This window comes from Anopheles maculipalpis, chromosome 2RL, assembly GCF_943734695.1.
Source record: "Anopheles maculipalpis chromosome 2RL, idAnoMacuDA_375_x, whole genome shotgun sequence".
Classification (NCBI taxonomy): Eukaryota; Metazoa; Arthropoda; class Insecta; order Diptera; family Culicidae; genus Anopheles; species Anopheles maculipalpis.
The window spans coordinates 81460877-81473648 of record NC_064871.1 but is presented as its reverse complement, the minus strand read 5'-3'; the positions used below and the strand labels follow the sequence as shown (position 1 = coordinate 81473648).

The 12772-nt window shown below is 42.2% G+C and overlaps 3 protein-coding genes across 3 annotated transcripts in view; 1 reads left to right on the top strand and 2 right to left on the bottom strand.

Moving 5' to 3' along the window:
• The window catches only part of LOC126567977 (recQ-mediated genome instability protein 1-like), a 269968-nt gene that overhangs the window by 76927 nt on the left and 180269 nt on the right, over positions 1 to 12772 (bottom strand). The gene's annotated exons all lie outside the window — the stretch shown is intronic.
• LOC126567974 (transcription initiation factor TFIID subunit 5) overlaps positions 1 to 12772 on the bottom strand; it is a 136679-nt gene that overhangs the window by 91209 nt on the left and 32698 nt on the right. The window lies entirely within an intron of this gene.
• Positions 1 to 12772, top strand: part of LOC126568357 (uncharacterized) — a 38245-nt gene that overhangs the window by 2754 nt on the left and 22719 nt on the right. The window contains exon 2 of the mRNA XM_050224820.1: positions 7944 to 8079. Within this exon, the coding sequence (XP_050080777.1) occupies positions 7944 to 8079 (136 nt within the window). The remainder of the gene's footprint in view (positions 1 to 7943; positions 8080 to 12772) is intronic.

Below are 12772 nucleotides of genomic sequence, written 5' to 3'. Positions count from 1 at the left end.
TCCCACGATAACCGATGCGGATGAAACATGTGCCGAGGGCGGGGGTTTTCGTTTCGGAAACGGAGCGCACGGAGCGGCCTGCTAATCGGATGATCGGACCAGGAAACGGTGAGTCCACAGTCAGCCCGGTGTTCCCATTTAGGCGTTGTGGCCACACGCTCATCAGACGATCGCGAACAGCGACCCGTGTCGCGGACAGTGTCCAGTCGACGGGTTTGTTGTTAACAAAATCAATTAAAACGAAACCGACCGGCCGTGGGCTGTGTGCGTTTGTGTGTGTTTATGTGTGTGTGCGGGTAGTTCTCCGAAATTGTGTGCGGCGCTTTTGGTGTGCATTGGATCGTTGCATAAAGCAATCATACTTACACGCAATTGCAATTGCCACAATGTTCCGGTGTTTCAATTTTGCGTGTGTACATTCGGATGAAAGAGAAATCGATACCAGCCGCCGAGTTCGGTGGGAATATTTTGATGACACACTTTTTTGTCGTGTTATCGTTAAAATCAAAATCGAATTTTAACTGAGATAGTTCGAACGCATCGGCATAAAAAAGGGATCGAATACATGGCCCGGTTTTCGGAGAGGTAGTAAGATTGGTGAGAATTGATGAAAGTGTGTTTCATTTGGCTCATGTTGTTTTAAGGGTGAAATGAATTTTCGGGAATTATTTCCCGAGCGTTTGATGATTCAATCAGACTTGTAAGCGTTAGTTGTGTAAAGATGGGAAAATTCGTTCAAACATGATTTGCAGTGTCAAAATTTATTTCAAAATACGCCTATTGCTGGAAACGCCTAAAAGTATGCAATTACTAAATGGATGGATTTTTTAAAGTTCTTTTGGAAAGGTTGGAGAAAGTTTTAACAGTGTTTAAGCAGAAAGGTTAGAATAATAATGTGCCCCTTGCAAAATATTTCGTTGGAAACTACCTAGCTGGCTTTGTTGGAGGCGAATCGGTCCTCCAGAAACGTCGAGAGTCCTAATCCGACCTTACGCAACACATGTTCAGTGACTTCAAGGCAGCAGTAGCACGGATTCTCTGGAAAGATGGTACTGCTGTTGATGGTCACTATCAACGGGAGTGTCGATCATACTGTCGGAATCGTTCGAATTTCACCGGGGCAGCTCTAACATCGAGGACCGATCTTTTCAATTCGAATTCCGATATGATTGGATTGAGGATCAATGCGAAGAAAACAAAGTACCTGCTTGACAGGGGGCTCTGACCGTGATAGCACAATGATACGTTTGTTAGCCTTTTATGGTTACAAGTCCTGGGCTATGCTGACTCGGGACGCCAATAAACTAGGACAATGTGCGCATACAGGGCGTGTCAAGAAGGAGAAAGAACCAGAAATGAAAAGGATACGACAGTTGGAGCACATGATGAGAATGTCTGATTCATGCCAGATCGACACAAGGCGTAGAGGATCACAGTGAGCTCGCTGACTGGATCAGGTGGAGTCAAACATATCAGGGATCAAATGCACCGTTGAATGGAAGATTGCACCACTAGATCGAGTTTCCGGGATTTGAAATTGGCCTGGCCTGGCCATGTCATCACAACGTGCTCTCTTCATGGATCCCCTTTCTGGACCCTCATGATTAGTCATTTATCCATGCATGGTACAAGTTACAACAATTTTTCTACAAGCACCGTCGACTAATCATTTTTAGTTATTGTGTGGGAGAAGGCATTTGCTCAGCTGATGCATAATAAGCTTTTTGTAGCAAAATGCATATTGCTCAGGCTTTTTTCATCGTTTCAATCGATACTCTGACGGCCTGTTCCAAGTTATACAACGAATGATAGTTGCACGCTATCAACAGTTTCTATTGGCCAGGAGGAAGTAAATAATTTCACATTTTTTGCAAAAAAATATTAAACTCATTGTTCAAACAACTCTGATTTTCATTACTTCAATATTTTGAACCATAAATAATAAAACATAGTACCATTCGAGGTACATGTTTGGGAGGGTTGCCAAAATACATTCCCTAATATTAACGTAAAATTGTTCCTTAATCAAAAAGTATCCAATAATCGAAATTAAACCATTATATCATTCCCTGCTTAAAGTGCCAATAATGATCACATCTCCTCTCATCGTCACACTCAGCTGTGAACATGTACTTAAAAATGGTAGCCATGGGACACGTTCGCGCGTTACCCTTTTTCATAATGGTGACAACATGCGTCACTGTGATCTTCCCTTGAGAGTCGCTTGAGGACGCTGAAAACGACCCACACCGGTATCGGCGTAACATGCTTCACATCATTTAACCCTTACTGCGTTCTTTTTGTTCTTGTTAAGGCTTTAATCGAACCTCGAAATAAACCCAGCTCGTTCGTGTGTCCCATTAAGCACAGCGAGCACGAAACCCACAACCCGTCGTGCCTGGATCGAACTCTCAAATGCATCTTGTACACGATTGAAAAAGCATCGTCCAACCCTCCGAAAGTACATTTTTTTCCACGCCACAGTAAAGTATAGCTGGTATGGGTTCAAAAACGAATGGAGCATAAAATGGCAACAAGCTGTACGGTACGAAACTGTGGGTTGTGAGGGCTTCCCCGTACGGGGGCAATGTTCCATTTTATACGTTTCGTCATCCCTTGTGCGTGCTCTCCCCTGTGTACCGGCTCGTTATTCATTAACGATTTCATCTGTTGTTAAATAATCAAATAAAATTTTAAAACAAAAGACCCTACGCTATGCGCCACCATGCAGCCGGTGGGAACGGGGAGTGTCCGGTGGGGCGAAGAGAAACGCCCAGGATGCAAGGGCGCGGGTGAATAGTTGCGGACAATTATGGCTGACACGAGGGCTGCCCTCATCCGTTAGCCTGAACCAGAAAATCGGTCGAAAGACAAATGCCGAATCCAGCAACCGAACAACCGCCAACCAATCACCCACAAAGCTACTACGTGCGCGTGCTGCAAAAGTGCAGCCTTATAGAGTGCAATTGTGATTGCAATATTTTCCCACCCGCTTCACACACCCTTCTCCTCAATAATTCCTTCCCTTCCCCGCAACCGGGAAGAGTTGGAGCGTAAAAACACCGCACCAAAATATAACTATAAACAGCACTAGCCGAGCACTCAGCCGAGCGGGTCAGACAGCGACAGAAATACGTTGTGGAAAAAAACGACACGACAGAACGAACTCTCTGCACTGCACATTTAATTAAAATTCACCCGACCTCGAACTTCATCCTGTGTTCTGTGACCGGTTGAAGGAAGCGGAGCTACAACAAAAAGCAGCGAGCGAACGAACCCAGGTACTGTGAATCTTCCCAGTCACCTGAAACGGCAACCGGCAAAATAGTGCGGGAAGTTGCAGTGAATCGATCATACCATTTCCCGGAACTTTGCGGAACACAGCTTAATTTAACTACCAAGCCAAACATAGACACAGGCCAATAAATGTCCGTAAAAAAAAGGAGGGAACAAATGAAACAGACGTAAAAAACTTGCAACTTCATCTGCTGCCATCGACTATCATGATGATGTCTGAAAGCCTGAAGTAGTTAATAGATTGAACATAAACAGAAGAAACCGGACCGGGTGGTTTGCTTACTTGATTAGGCAGTGTTGTTTTTGATTTTGGAGCGTTCTTTTTGAGGTTTTGCTTTTGTGTGCTTCATTAGAGTGAGAATGATTTGACGAAGGAGATGAAGCGCATATTTAATTATGCTTCATTTATAATAGATTGATTTTTTCCCTCTGGGGTATTTCCAGTCTCGGGTTATTCAATTTTTTCTTGTGTTATTTCATCTATTTTTCCATTCGCGGTTTATTTTTATTTTATTTTGATTTACTGTCAATTAACGGTTTACATTTCTGTTGTACAGCACATTTTGTGTCTGTTTTATTATGTTTTTTCATTGGAAAAATTAATTAGAATTTAGGGATAATTTCATTACACTTTTTTGCTTTGCTTCATCTCTAGCATTTGTTAGGTTATTCTTGTTTATTGCTTGTAACATTTTTAATGGTATGTTTAACATAAATTTTAAATATTGTTAAAGTAGAAAATATAATAGATTTTTCTTAATTTGCAAAATAGTATTAGCTACAGTAAAAAGCTGCCTGAAAAGAACGTATCACACAGTAGAATGGAACATTAAAATCAATTTAAAATCTATTTCTATCAAACTGCTACTTCAGATATAAATTTTATTACTTCTTACAAAATTTTATGTTAAATTTTGGCTGAACTTCGTCCTGGAAATAGAGAAAAATTGGGCATCTGATAGATACAATTTTATCTTAGTATCCATAAAATTTTCAGCAAAATTATTTAAAAAAAAACCTTGTTGGCTCGTTTAAACCTGGCCCGATAACCTCACTTTAACAATATATGAAAAAGAAGTGATCGTATTATAATTTCCATCACTATACCTGCCTATTTAAGCTATTCAAACAGCATAATGTAAGGCACTTTTTCCCTTTTCGATCCACAAAAATACGTCCACAAATTGCAACACAATGGAATTTCAGCGCTATATTTACTACTCTGCAAAAGACGCTGCAATAGCGTTTAGTGAGCATTTGTTTCACTTGTCAAACAAAAGCCTATTCGCTTCTCTGTTGTCGTTACATCGATATATAAGTACTTTTTAATACCAGCCCGCATTACAATTTCAATGGAATTTAATTTGATTCTAAGCGACTCGCAAGCTGCTGCCGTGAATGCAATTTTGTAAAATTTAATAACAACCACGCCTAAGCGCCTCAACTAAGCTTATTTGTGACGGCGTGTGTGTGTGTGTGTGTGTATGTTTTGAGCCTAGCATAACCCCAACATTGGGCAAAAGTTCATCTGGCCACCGAAATGGGACGGACGTTACTAAAGGATTAATCGTGTTTGTGCAGCTCGTGTGACGTAACAATAATGGGGCTGTATTTTATTTTAGTCCTCAGCCCGTTCCTATGAAACAACCCGCTCTCCATCAATCTCCCTCGCCCAAACGCGAACTACTTATCAGCGCGATTGGCAACCGTCGGTAACAACACAATCGTTTCGTCTAAAAACCCGTTGGCCATGGACAATTTATGTGCATAAGTAGGCAGTTCTGTGTGCCTGGTATGCCGAAAGGGTACGCACGGAATGTCGTTACGAGTAGTTGTAATTAAAATCTCTTACCATTCGAACCATCAGCCCCACCTAACATCGAGCAAGGGGCTAGCCGCCAAAAGTGAAAAATATTAGACACACAGACCCGTGTGCGTTCGATATTTCACTGCACAAAATATGCCCGTCACGCAATGAGATGCATCGCGGCCATCGCCATCGAGCCTACGAGTTCATAATCTTCCGGTAATTAGTCGCACCGTGACAACAATGTTCGGCTTACCGACACGGATGCGCACCCGGATGTGTCCGCTTAGCGGGCCTGCCCGAGGAAACCCGTAGCCGGAAGACTAAAGCAATCGGCTCGCGAGAGTGTTCGCCGCGTTCGGCATTGAAAAATGAATACATAATTAAATAAATTAATTTATTTCCCATCATCGGCAGCTTGGTCGCGCATCGGTTTGGTACGAGTGTTCCGATGGCGGTGTTCTCTCTAAAGGCTTAGGTACGGCAACGGTTGATTGGAACGAACGCTTCAGGGCGTTCTGTAGAACTTTAACGGGCTGACGTACGTATGGACGTGTGCCGAACTTTGCCACTGTCGATGGAGCTATTCTCTAGAGTGAGCTCAGCGACCTGTCTAATGAGCAACTAGTTGAATGTGAATGCAACAAAAGTTGGCCACTGTCGTTGCATGTTCAATGAGGCTTACTTGCTTTGTGGAATAACGAGTTTGAAATATTTTCAGCTAGGACACACATTATTTCGAACATGGCAACGACATTTTTATAAATAATTATGCTCGTTGAAAATATTCTACGTTGAAGTTGAAAGTTCCAGTGATTACAGTTTTTTTGGAAAATAATTAATTGTTATGAAAATTGCATACTTTTTGGCGTTCGATTGTAAAATTTGATTTTTTGGGATATATTTTTGTCTGTTCTATGCGATAACTTGAAATAGTGTTTCCAATAATGTACAACTTTTTAACACCAAACATCATCCTATAATATATTTTGGAAAAGAGAAAACAAGACATATTTGTCTTATCAGATAAAACCCCGAAATTGACTCTTGAATCAGTTGAACCTGCATCATGAATAAATTACAGTTTGTATGATTTAAATTTTGTATCAAACATTTAAATCAGTACCATTTTCACAAACATATTTAGCGTTGCAAATATTGTTGAAAATTAAATGCATCTCTTTGCGCTACTTAGCTTTGCTCTCTGAAACCCAACACGGAGAGGAAAAAAAAATCACCCATCTGCCCACTGATTAGTTGTGGGCTAATTCACGCACCCCACGAGCAATCTAAAATAGATCGAACACGCTGTTTCCGCTGCTCGCATAATCGCATTTGAATATCATCTTTTGCAATCGTAAAACACCAGGCACCTCCATCGCCAAAGGAACGCTTTTAATGGGTGCCGCTTTTAAACGATTCCCACCATCGGACGATAAGCACTCATCGCGTATGTGCGTTCAAAAACTCCCGAATGGAATGGTACCAATCTAAAAGGCTGGTATTAAATTTTAGTTTGAAATCAATTACCTACTCAGTGAAACGGTTCGTAAGCGTTCGGCAAAGCATGGATTTTGGGACGATAATTATTATAGACCATAACGGTGCATCCACACACTCTGATCTCCATTGCCGGTAATGTTGGAGCGATAAAAGTTAACCTACTAAAGGCGCAAGATTGTAGAATGTTGGATCGTCTTTAGTAGGAAACATGCAGACATCTATCCTCTGGTTAGAAAATAGCTCAGCTCAGAAATATCTTTCCATCGAGCTCACATCTCATCGAGATTCCTCCCAGCGCAGCCCTAGCACGAGCAATTGGAGGCGAGTGGACCATGTTTGAGATGGACTTAATTGAGATGTACTTCTTGCATGCTATACCCCGCTATACCCCGCAGTCCGTGGGCCTTTGCTAGGAAAATGGGATGAGTGCTCCGGGGCTAGATTGATTGAAATGGCGTAGCTAAATAATGGAAGAGATTAGTCGATGTGGAGTGGCGTAGTAAATTTGCAGTTTTAACATGCTTGAACGGAACAATCCCGATCCTGATAGGATCTGACCTGAACTCACTGACCTGCAAACGATCCTATCAGGACCGGGGTGGAGTAGGATTTTCATCGCATAAGTTATTAATTTTAAAACAAACTGCGCTGATAGTAATAGACCGTCACGATATGCTTTTCGAAAACTAAATAATTTAGAAAAAGTTAATGCGAATTTAAAGGACACATTTAATCTGTCCAGTTCCCTACTGTTTCACATAATGTGTAACAAAGCTAAGCAGCTCACATGCTATTATTAAATGAGATTTTCAAAGCCATGAGATTAATATCATCCAGCGACACTCAACGTGCAGGGCAGCGTTCGACGCTCTAATCCACAAGCTAGGATGCACAGCTCGCAAAAGGATGCACCACAAAAATGCACCAAAAAATCGCTTACTAAGCCACCGGACGATTAACCTATCAATGTTAACGGTTGATCGGAATCGCCACCGGGGACATTTGCACTAGCCCCAGGAATGTCACAAGCATTCGAGGACCCGCTCGAGGCAAGCACATAAAGCGCCACATGTATCGCACCACGCTGAGTGCTGGGGAAACGTTTCTTTGGGGTCATCAGTTTTGGTCGGTTTCTTTGCGCGGGATGGTACCACCGTATCATGATTGAAATTGTCCTAATCGCCCTAGCGTACACACACACACACACACACAGAGAAAGAAGAGGGATCGTTACCCTTGCCCATGGACACCCATTTTCGGTGCATCCAAACGTCCTTTGTATGTGCTTCTCTCTAACTCTTTGCTTATTTTACGAATTTCTCCCACGTTCTTGCAGCGCTCGTACGGCAAGTTATCACGGAGGACTGTGGACAGGAGGAGCTGGTACAGTGCACGAGACCGCTACAGGTGCTGTCGGCCACATCGGAGCTGTCGTTCGTGACCAAGAAGGAGGAGCTGGATAAACTTTGCCCGTGAGTAAACCCCGTGCGCCTTCCCAATTCCTTCCTTTACGTGATGCTCTGGGCTGCGCTCAGCCTCATCATCATCTTCCGCAATATATTCATTGAATCTAGCAGCTCGTTTCGTGGCTTTTCTCGAAACTTTATCCCTTATATCCCAAGCGACACCCCGAAAACCGTTCCGTTCGGTCGTGTCGTCGGTCAATTTTGAACCGGTAGCCGGAGTGTAATCACGTACCCTCACGTACGTTCAACGGTTGGATGAGATTTTGCACGAACAGAAGTATTGATTTCACACCGGGTTCGGGTAAAGGTGGTATGAAAAAAAAAAACCTCTCCCACACGCATACACCAGAGCAGGACCTTTGTAATGGTCCTGTGGTCGTGGTCGTCATCATCGTTTGATGGACAATCAATGCATCGTGTTTTTGGGGGGGTTTCCTTCTTATTAACCTTTGCCACTGATGCACTGATGCACTGTAATCACTTTTACGCTCCGTTGCTAAACGGAACGGATAGATAAATTGACTTTGCGGCAATAGGATTACGGCTGGGATTGATAGTGATTTAGTGCATGGATAGTGCTACACGGTGTATAAAAATTAACTTCATTTCTGGTGCATTTACCTGAAACAGCACTGATTAGAGCTTACTCTGGGATGGTGTAGAATAAATCGCGGTCAATATTAAGGTTTGATGTTTTGTTTGAAATTATTCATGAAATGTGTTTTTACTTCTAGACTCCAGTACTGTACTGTGCAGTTATGGTCTTCAAACGGATAGATTGAATGTTATAGTTACGAGCATTACGATCTTGTTTTCCACATTTACAATTTAGGGATAATTTTAGGAGTTTTTTTAATTGTTAAATATTTTTTGTGAGCATGTTGCCAGTTTGTTAAAGATTTTCTATTATTTTACAGTCAGAAATACTCAGTTGGTTTGTCCTTTAGAGTTGAAGTGAATTACTCTTTCATACCTGAACGAAGATAGCAGACCTTCATTTTTATACGTAATTTAAAAGGGAAATTCAATGGCAATTAAAATTCTTGAAAATTTAGTTTTTTTAGAGCTTCATAGCCGTTTATCTTTGGGGCGGCCCGGTGAAGTAGGCGACAGAGGCGCCGGTCTTCAAACGGCAGGGCCGGGGTTCAAATCCTATCCGGACCGTCGCCCCGTAGTGAGGACTGACTAACCAACTACATGGTATCGGCAGTCTAGTAAGCCATTTTGATGGCCGGCATGGCCTTAGAGATCGTTGAGCCAAGAAGAAGAAGAAGCCGTTTAACTATATAACCATAAATTATGTAATAAAAAATGTCTATACCTAATAGTTTTTTAGCAAAAAAACAAAGGGTAAAAGAAAAGTTTCTATAAGGTAATTATTTTACTTATTCATACAAAGTACCAGGCGTCTCCATCTACAGGAATCATACATGAAAACTGTCCCAAAACTTTTTCAGCTAGAAGTCGAAGCCTCTAGTCTTGTAAGCCTTTAAACTTTGTTAAGCTTCTTCGGCAACTTTGAAAATCTAATCTAATTAAGTGTACTTTAAAATTACTCTTCATATTACAGAAAGGGTTACGCATTCTATCACTGTTTTTTTTTTCTGCACATTTTTCTATGATAGTTGTAAAAGTTAAAGCTCATCATTATATGGGACAGTAGCTTTTTAAACTATCTGCGTCTGTTGGTGTTATTTGGTTAAAATGGAAAAGCCTACTTGTTAAAAAAAAAACCTTAATGAGTTGAAACACGTCTGAATGTAGGCAATCGGGTATACTTCATAGGAACATATTTCAAAAACCGGTGGAATAGGTCAATCTGCATTCCGTTTACAAACGATTCAGTAGAAGCGAGTTCTATCTAGAGCAGGAGAGGTTAGTAAAAAAAACTTCATTCATTCAAGTCACGCCACACACGCATTGCCCTTACACTGGTTTATTATCCTACCTCGTTTGAGTAAAGCGGGTCCATTCCATCTGCTAACCGTTTCCAAGTGGGCAAATTATTAACCCACGCCACCATCTTTAACACTAATAGGGGCACTCGTACTCGTGTCCTGTCGACAGTGGCCGTGTGTGGTGGGTGACGGTGGTAGGATTGTTGGAGTCAGCTAGCCCTACCGACGCAAAACCACAGAACGATCCGGTCGGATGCAGTTGAAGTTCGGTTGAACCACATGGTACATGCTGTTGTGTACTGCGTTCATAGACACGTCCCACAACACGCTCGCTCTCTCTCCCTCTCACACACACGCTATTTTCCGTCTATCGCTACCCACCGGAAGCAGCTGTGAAACTTCGGAAAAGTGACTCCCATGCGAATATGTACAGAGGGTGAAAACCTCAAAACAACCGCCGGAACAACAAAACGATCGGGTTGGGCTACACCAGACCGAGTATCTACCGCCATATACGTCCGGTTGACCGGATGGGGCAAACAATGCGAACTAACGCAGGGCACGCGGAAAGTCAAATCCCGGCACCGAAGGGTCGAAAGCGGAAGGCGTCAAACTATTTTCGGGTTGTCGTCGACTTCATTCACAAGTGTGCACACACAGACACACACGCTCTGGACTAACTGTTCTACACCGTTCCCGGGGAAAGTGTCGTGATAATATTCGAGACTCGAGCCAGGCGAATAATTAGAAGTGAGAAACTTTTCTAATTTAACGTTTTAACACATTTCCGGTGGACCGAAGACGAACGCAACGGGTGTGGCGTGAAAAGTACCAAGCTGCAAAGTCGAATTCTAGCTGCATAGAATCCGTTTCTATGAGCAGCAGCGTAGCATTCACCAATAATGCTCCCCTAGCAGACGGGTTTAGATTGCAGAAGGCAATTGACAAGTGAGTGTGTGCATCCTATGTGCGAAGTGATTTGAAACCACCTTCTCGGGTAGTTGAACCTTTTGCGCTGGGATACGGGCAAATGGTATTACCCAGCTTGGAATTCAACCATCGTCACATTGGGAAAGCTACGAAGCATCCGAACACCGATGATGACGATGGTGGTGATCGCAAAGACGACGGCGTCTGTCAATCGCAAGGCTGAGAATGGCGCCGGTACAAGAAAACTCGGTGGCCCAGTGGCTGAGAAATGAGCTATTCGATATTCGATGGGAAAAGTTTGCGGCTAGAAATGGTAGATTTTATTTCAAATCTAGCCGAATAATTTCAAACACCAACAAAACATTCAAAGAAATCCAATTTAGTCCGTCCATTAGGAATTAGGGTGGTAAAAATTAGGTGAATTTATTGATGAATTCAATCTCTTGCGTCTGAATGCTTCTTGAGGGTACATTATTGTACTGACAAAAGTGATTTGTACGACAGTTAGTACTTTGGGATTACTTAACAATGTAAAAGTTTTCCAATTTTCATGTTGATTTAGATCACCACACATTGTTGAAATACAATCTTAAAAATCAAAACCAGAATTACGGTTCTGCATCGGGTTTTCAACGTTTCTTTCGCTGATGTTGTACATTGATTGTAAGGCCTTGTTTTCCAATTCGTTCCTTGTTTTTTTGCCTTGTTGTATACGATCGCGTGCACTTACTTCTTCTTGGCTTAACGGGCTTCTAAGTGTGTACCATATCGAAGAAGTTTCACCGGCCGATGCTATGGATGGACAATCCAGCGACAGGGAGAAGAAGCGAGACTTCATGATCGGACACAATCAAGGAACCATCGAAATGGAAAACGATCAAGACCCCCGCTACCATCAGGACCACGAGCATGGAAACGCCCACATACACCCCGGGATAAGGTGCCCTCACACGATAAGACCCTCGCTATGAACACGACTTTGGCTTTGGATGACGGAATATATGCAACGGAACAAGCGAGCACACCCGGGATATGGTGCCCTTTCACAGCTCGGAGAAAGAAATGTCTCCCAGCAAAGATGAAAGGAGTATACTAATTTTAATTTTGTTGTAACCAATACAGCCAGGCCGTCCGTTATGAATAACAAAAAAACGGGCCTCTCAGGTCACGCCGGCCATCGAATGACTTTCTAGACTTTCCGATACCCCATAGTTGTATAGTTTAAGTGGGGACGGTCCGGATTGGATTTGAACCGTGGTCCTGCCGTGTGAAGACTGGCGCCGCTGTCACCTACACCATCGAGCCTCGCACTTACTGTTAGTGCCATTTCCGAAGCGCACGCGATCCCACTTTCAGGATGCATTAGTACTCTGATGCACCCTGAGATCAAAGCTCGTCAGAGGGAGTGAAGGAGTTTTAATTCAATTTTAAACCATACTTTCTACCAACCAACTCATTTCAACCACACTAAAAAAATCCTTGGCTCTGCCTACATTTAGGAATTTTTGTTTAGTGAGGATCAGATTTTGTCAGGGTGGTGGCTTTCTTGAGTATATTACAATACAAAAAAAATGCTTGTATTTAAAGCTCACATTACGTCCTTCCAACTAGAGAACATTTTCTCTAATTATAATCAGTTGAAATTTTCATAAATTTTTAGTGCTGTTAGAATTACAATTTTTGTATACCGTCGGTTGCTCTCTTCACTGCTAAATGCAAGGTTTGATCGGTTGAGACAGTTAATATTGCTCGAGTAAAATATTCATTGGCTAAACTGCAACATTTGTCACCGTTTTTATTTAACAAAAATGTCCATTCACACCAAAAGAAACTTGTTATTTAATTAAAAACTGTATATACACATTTAGTAC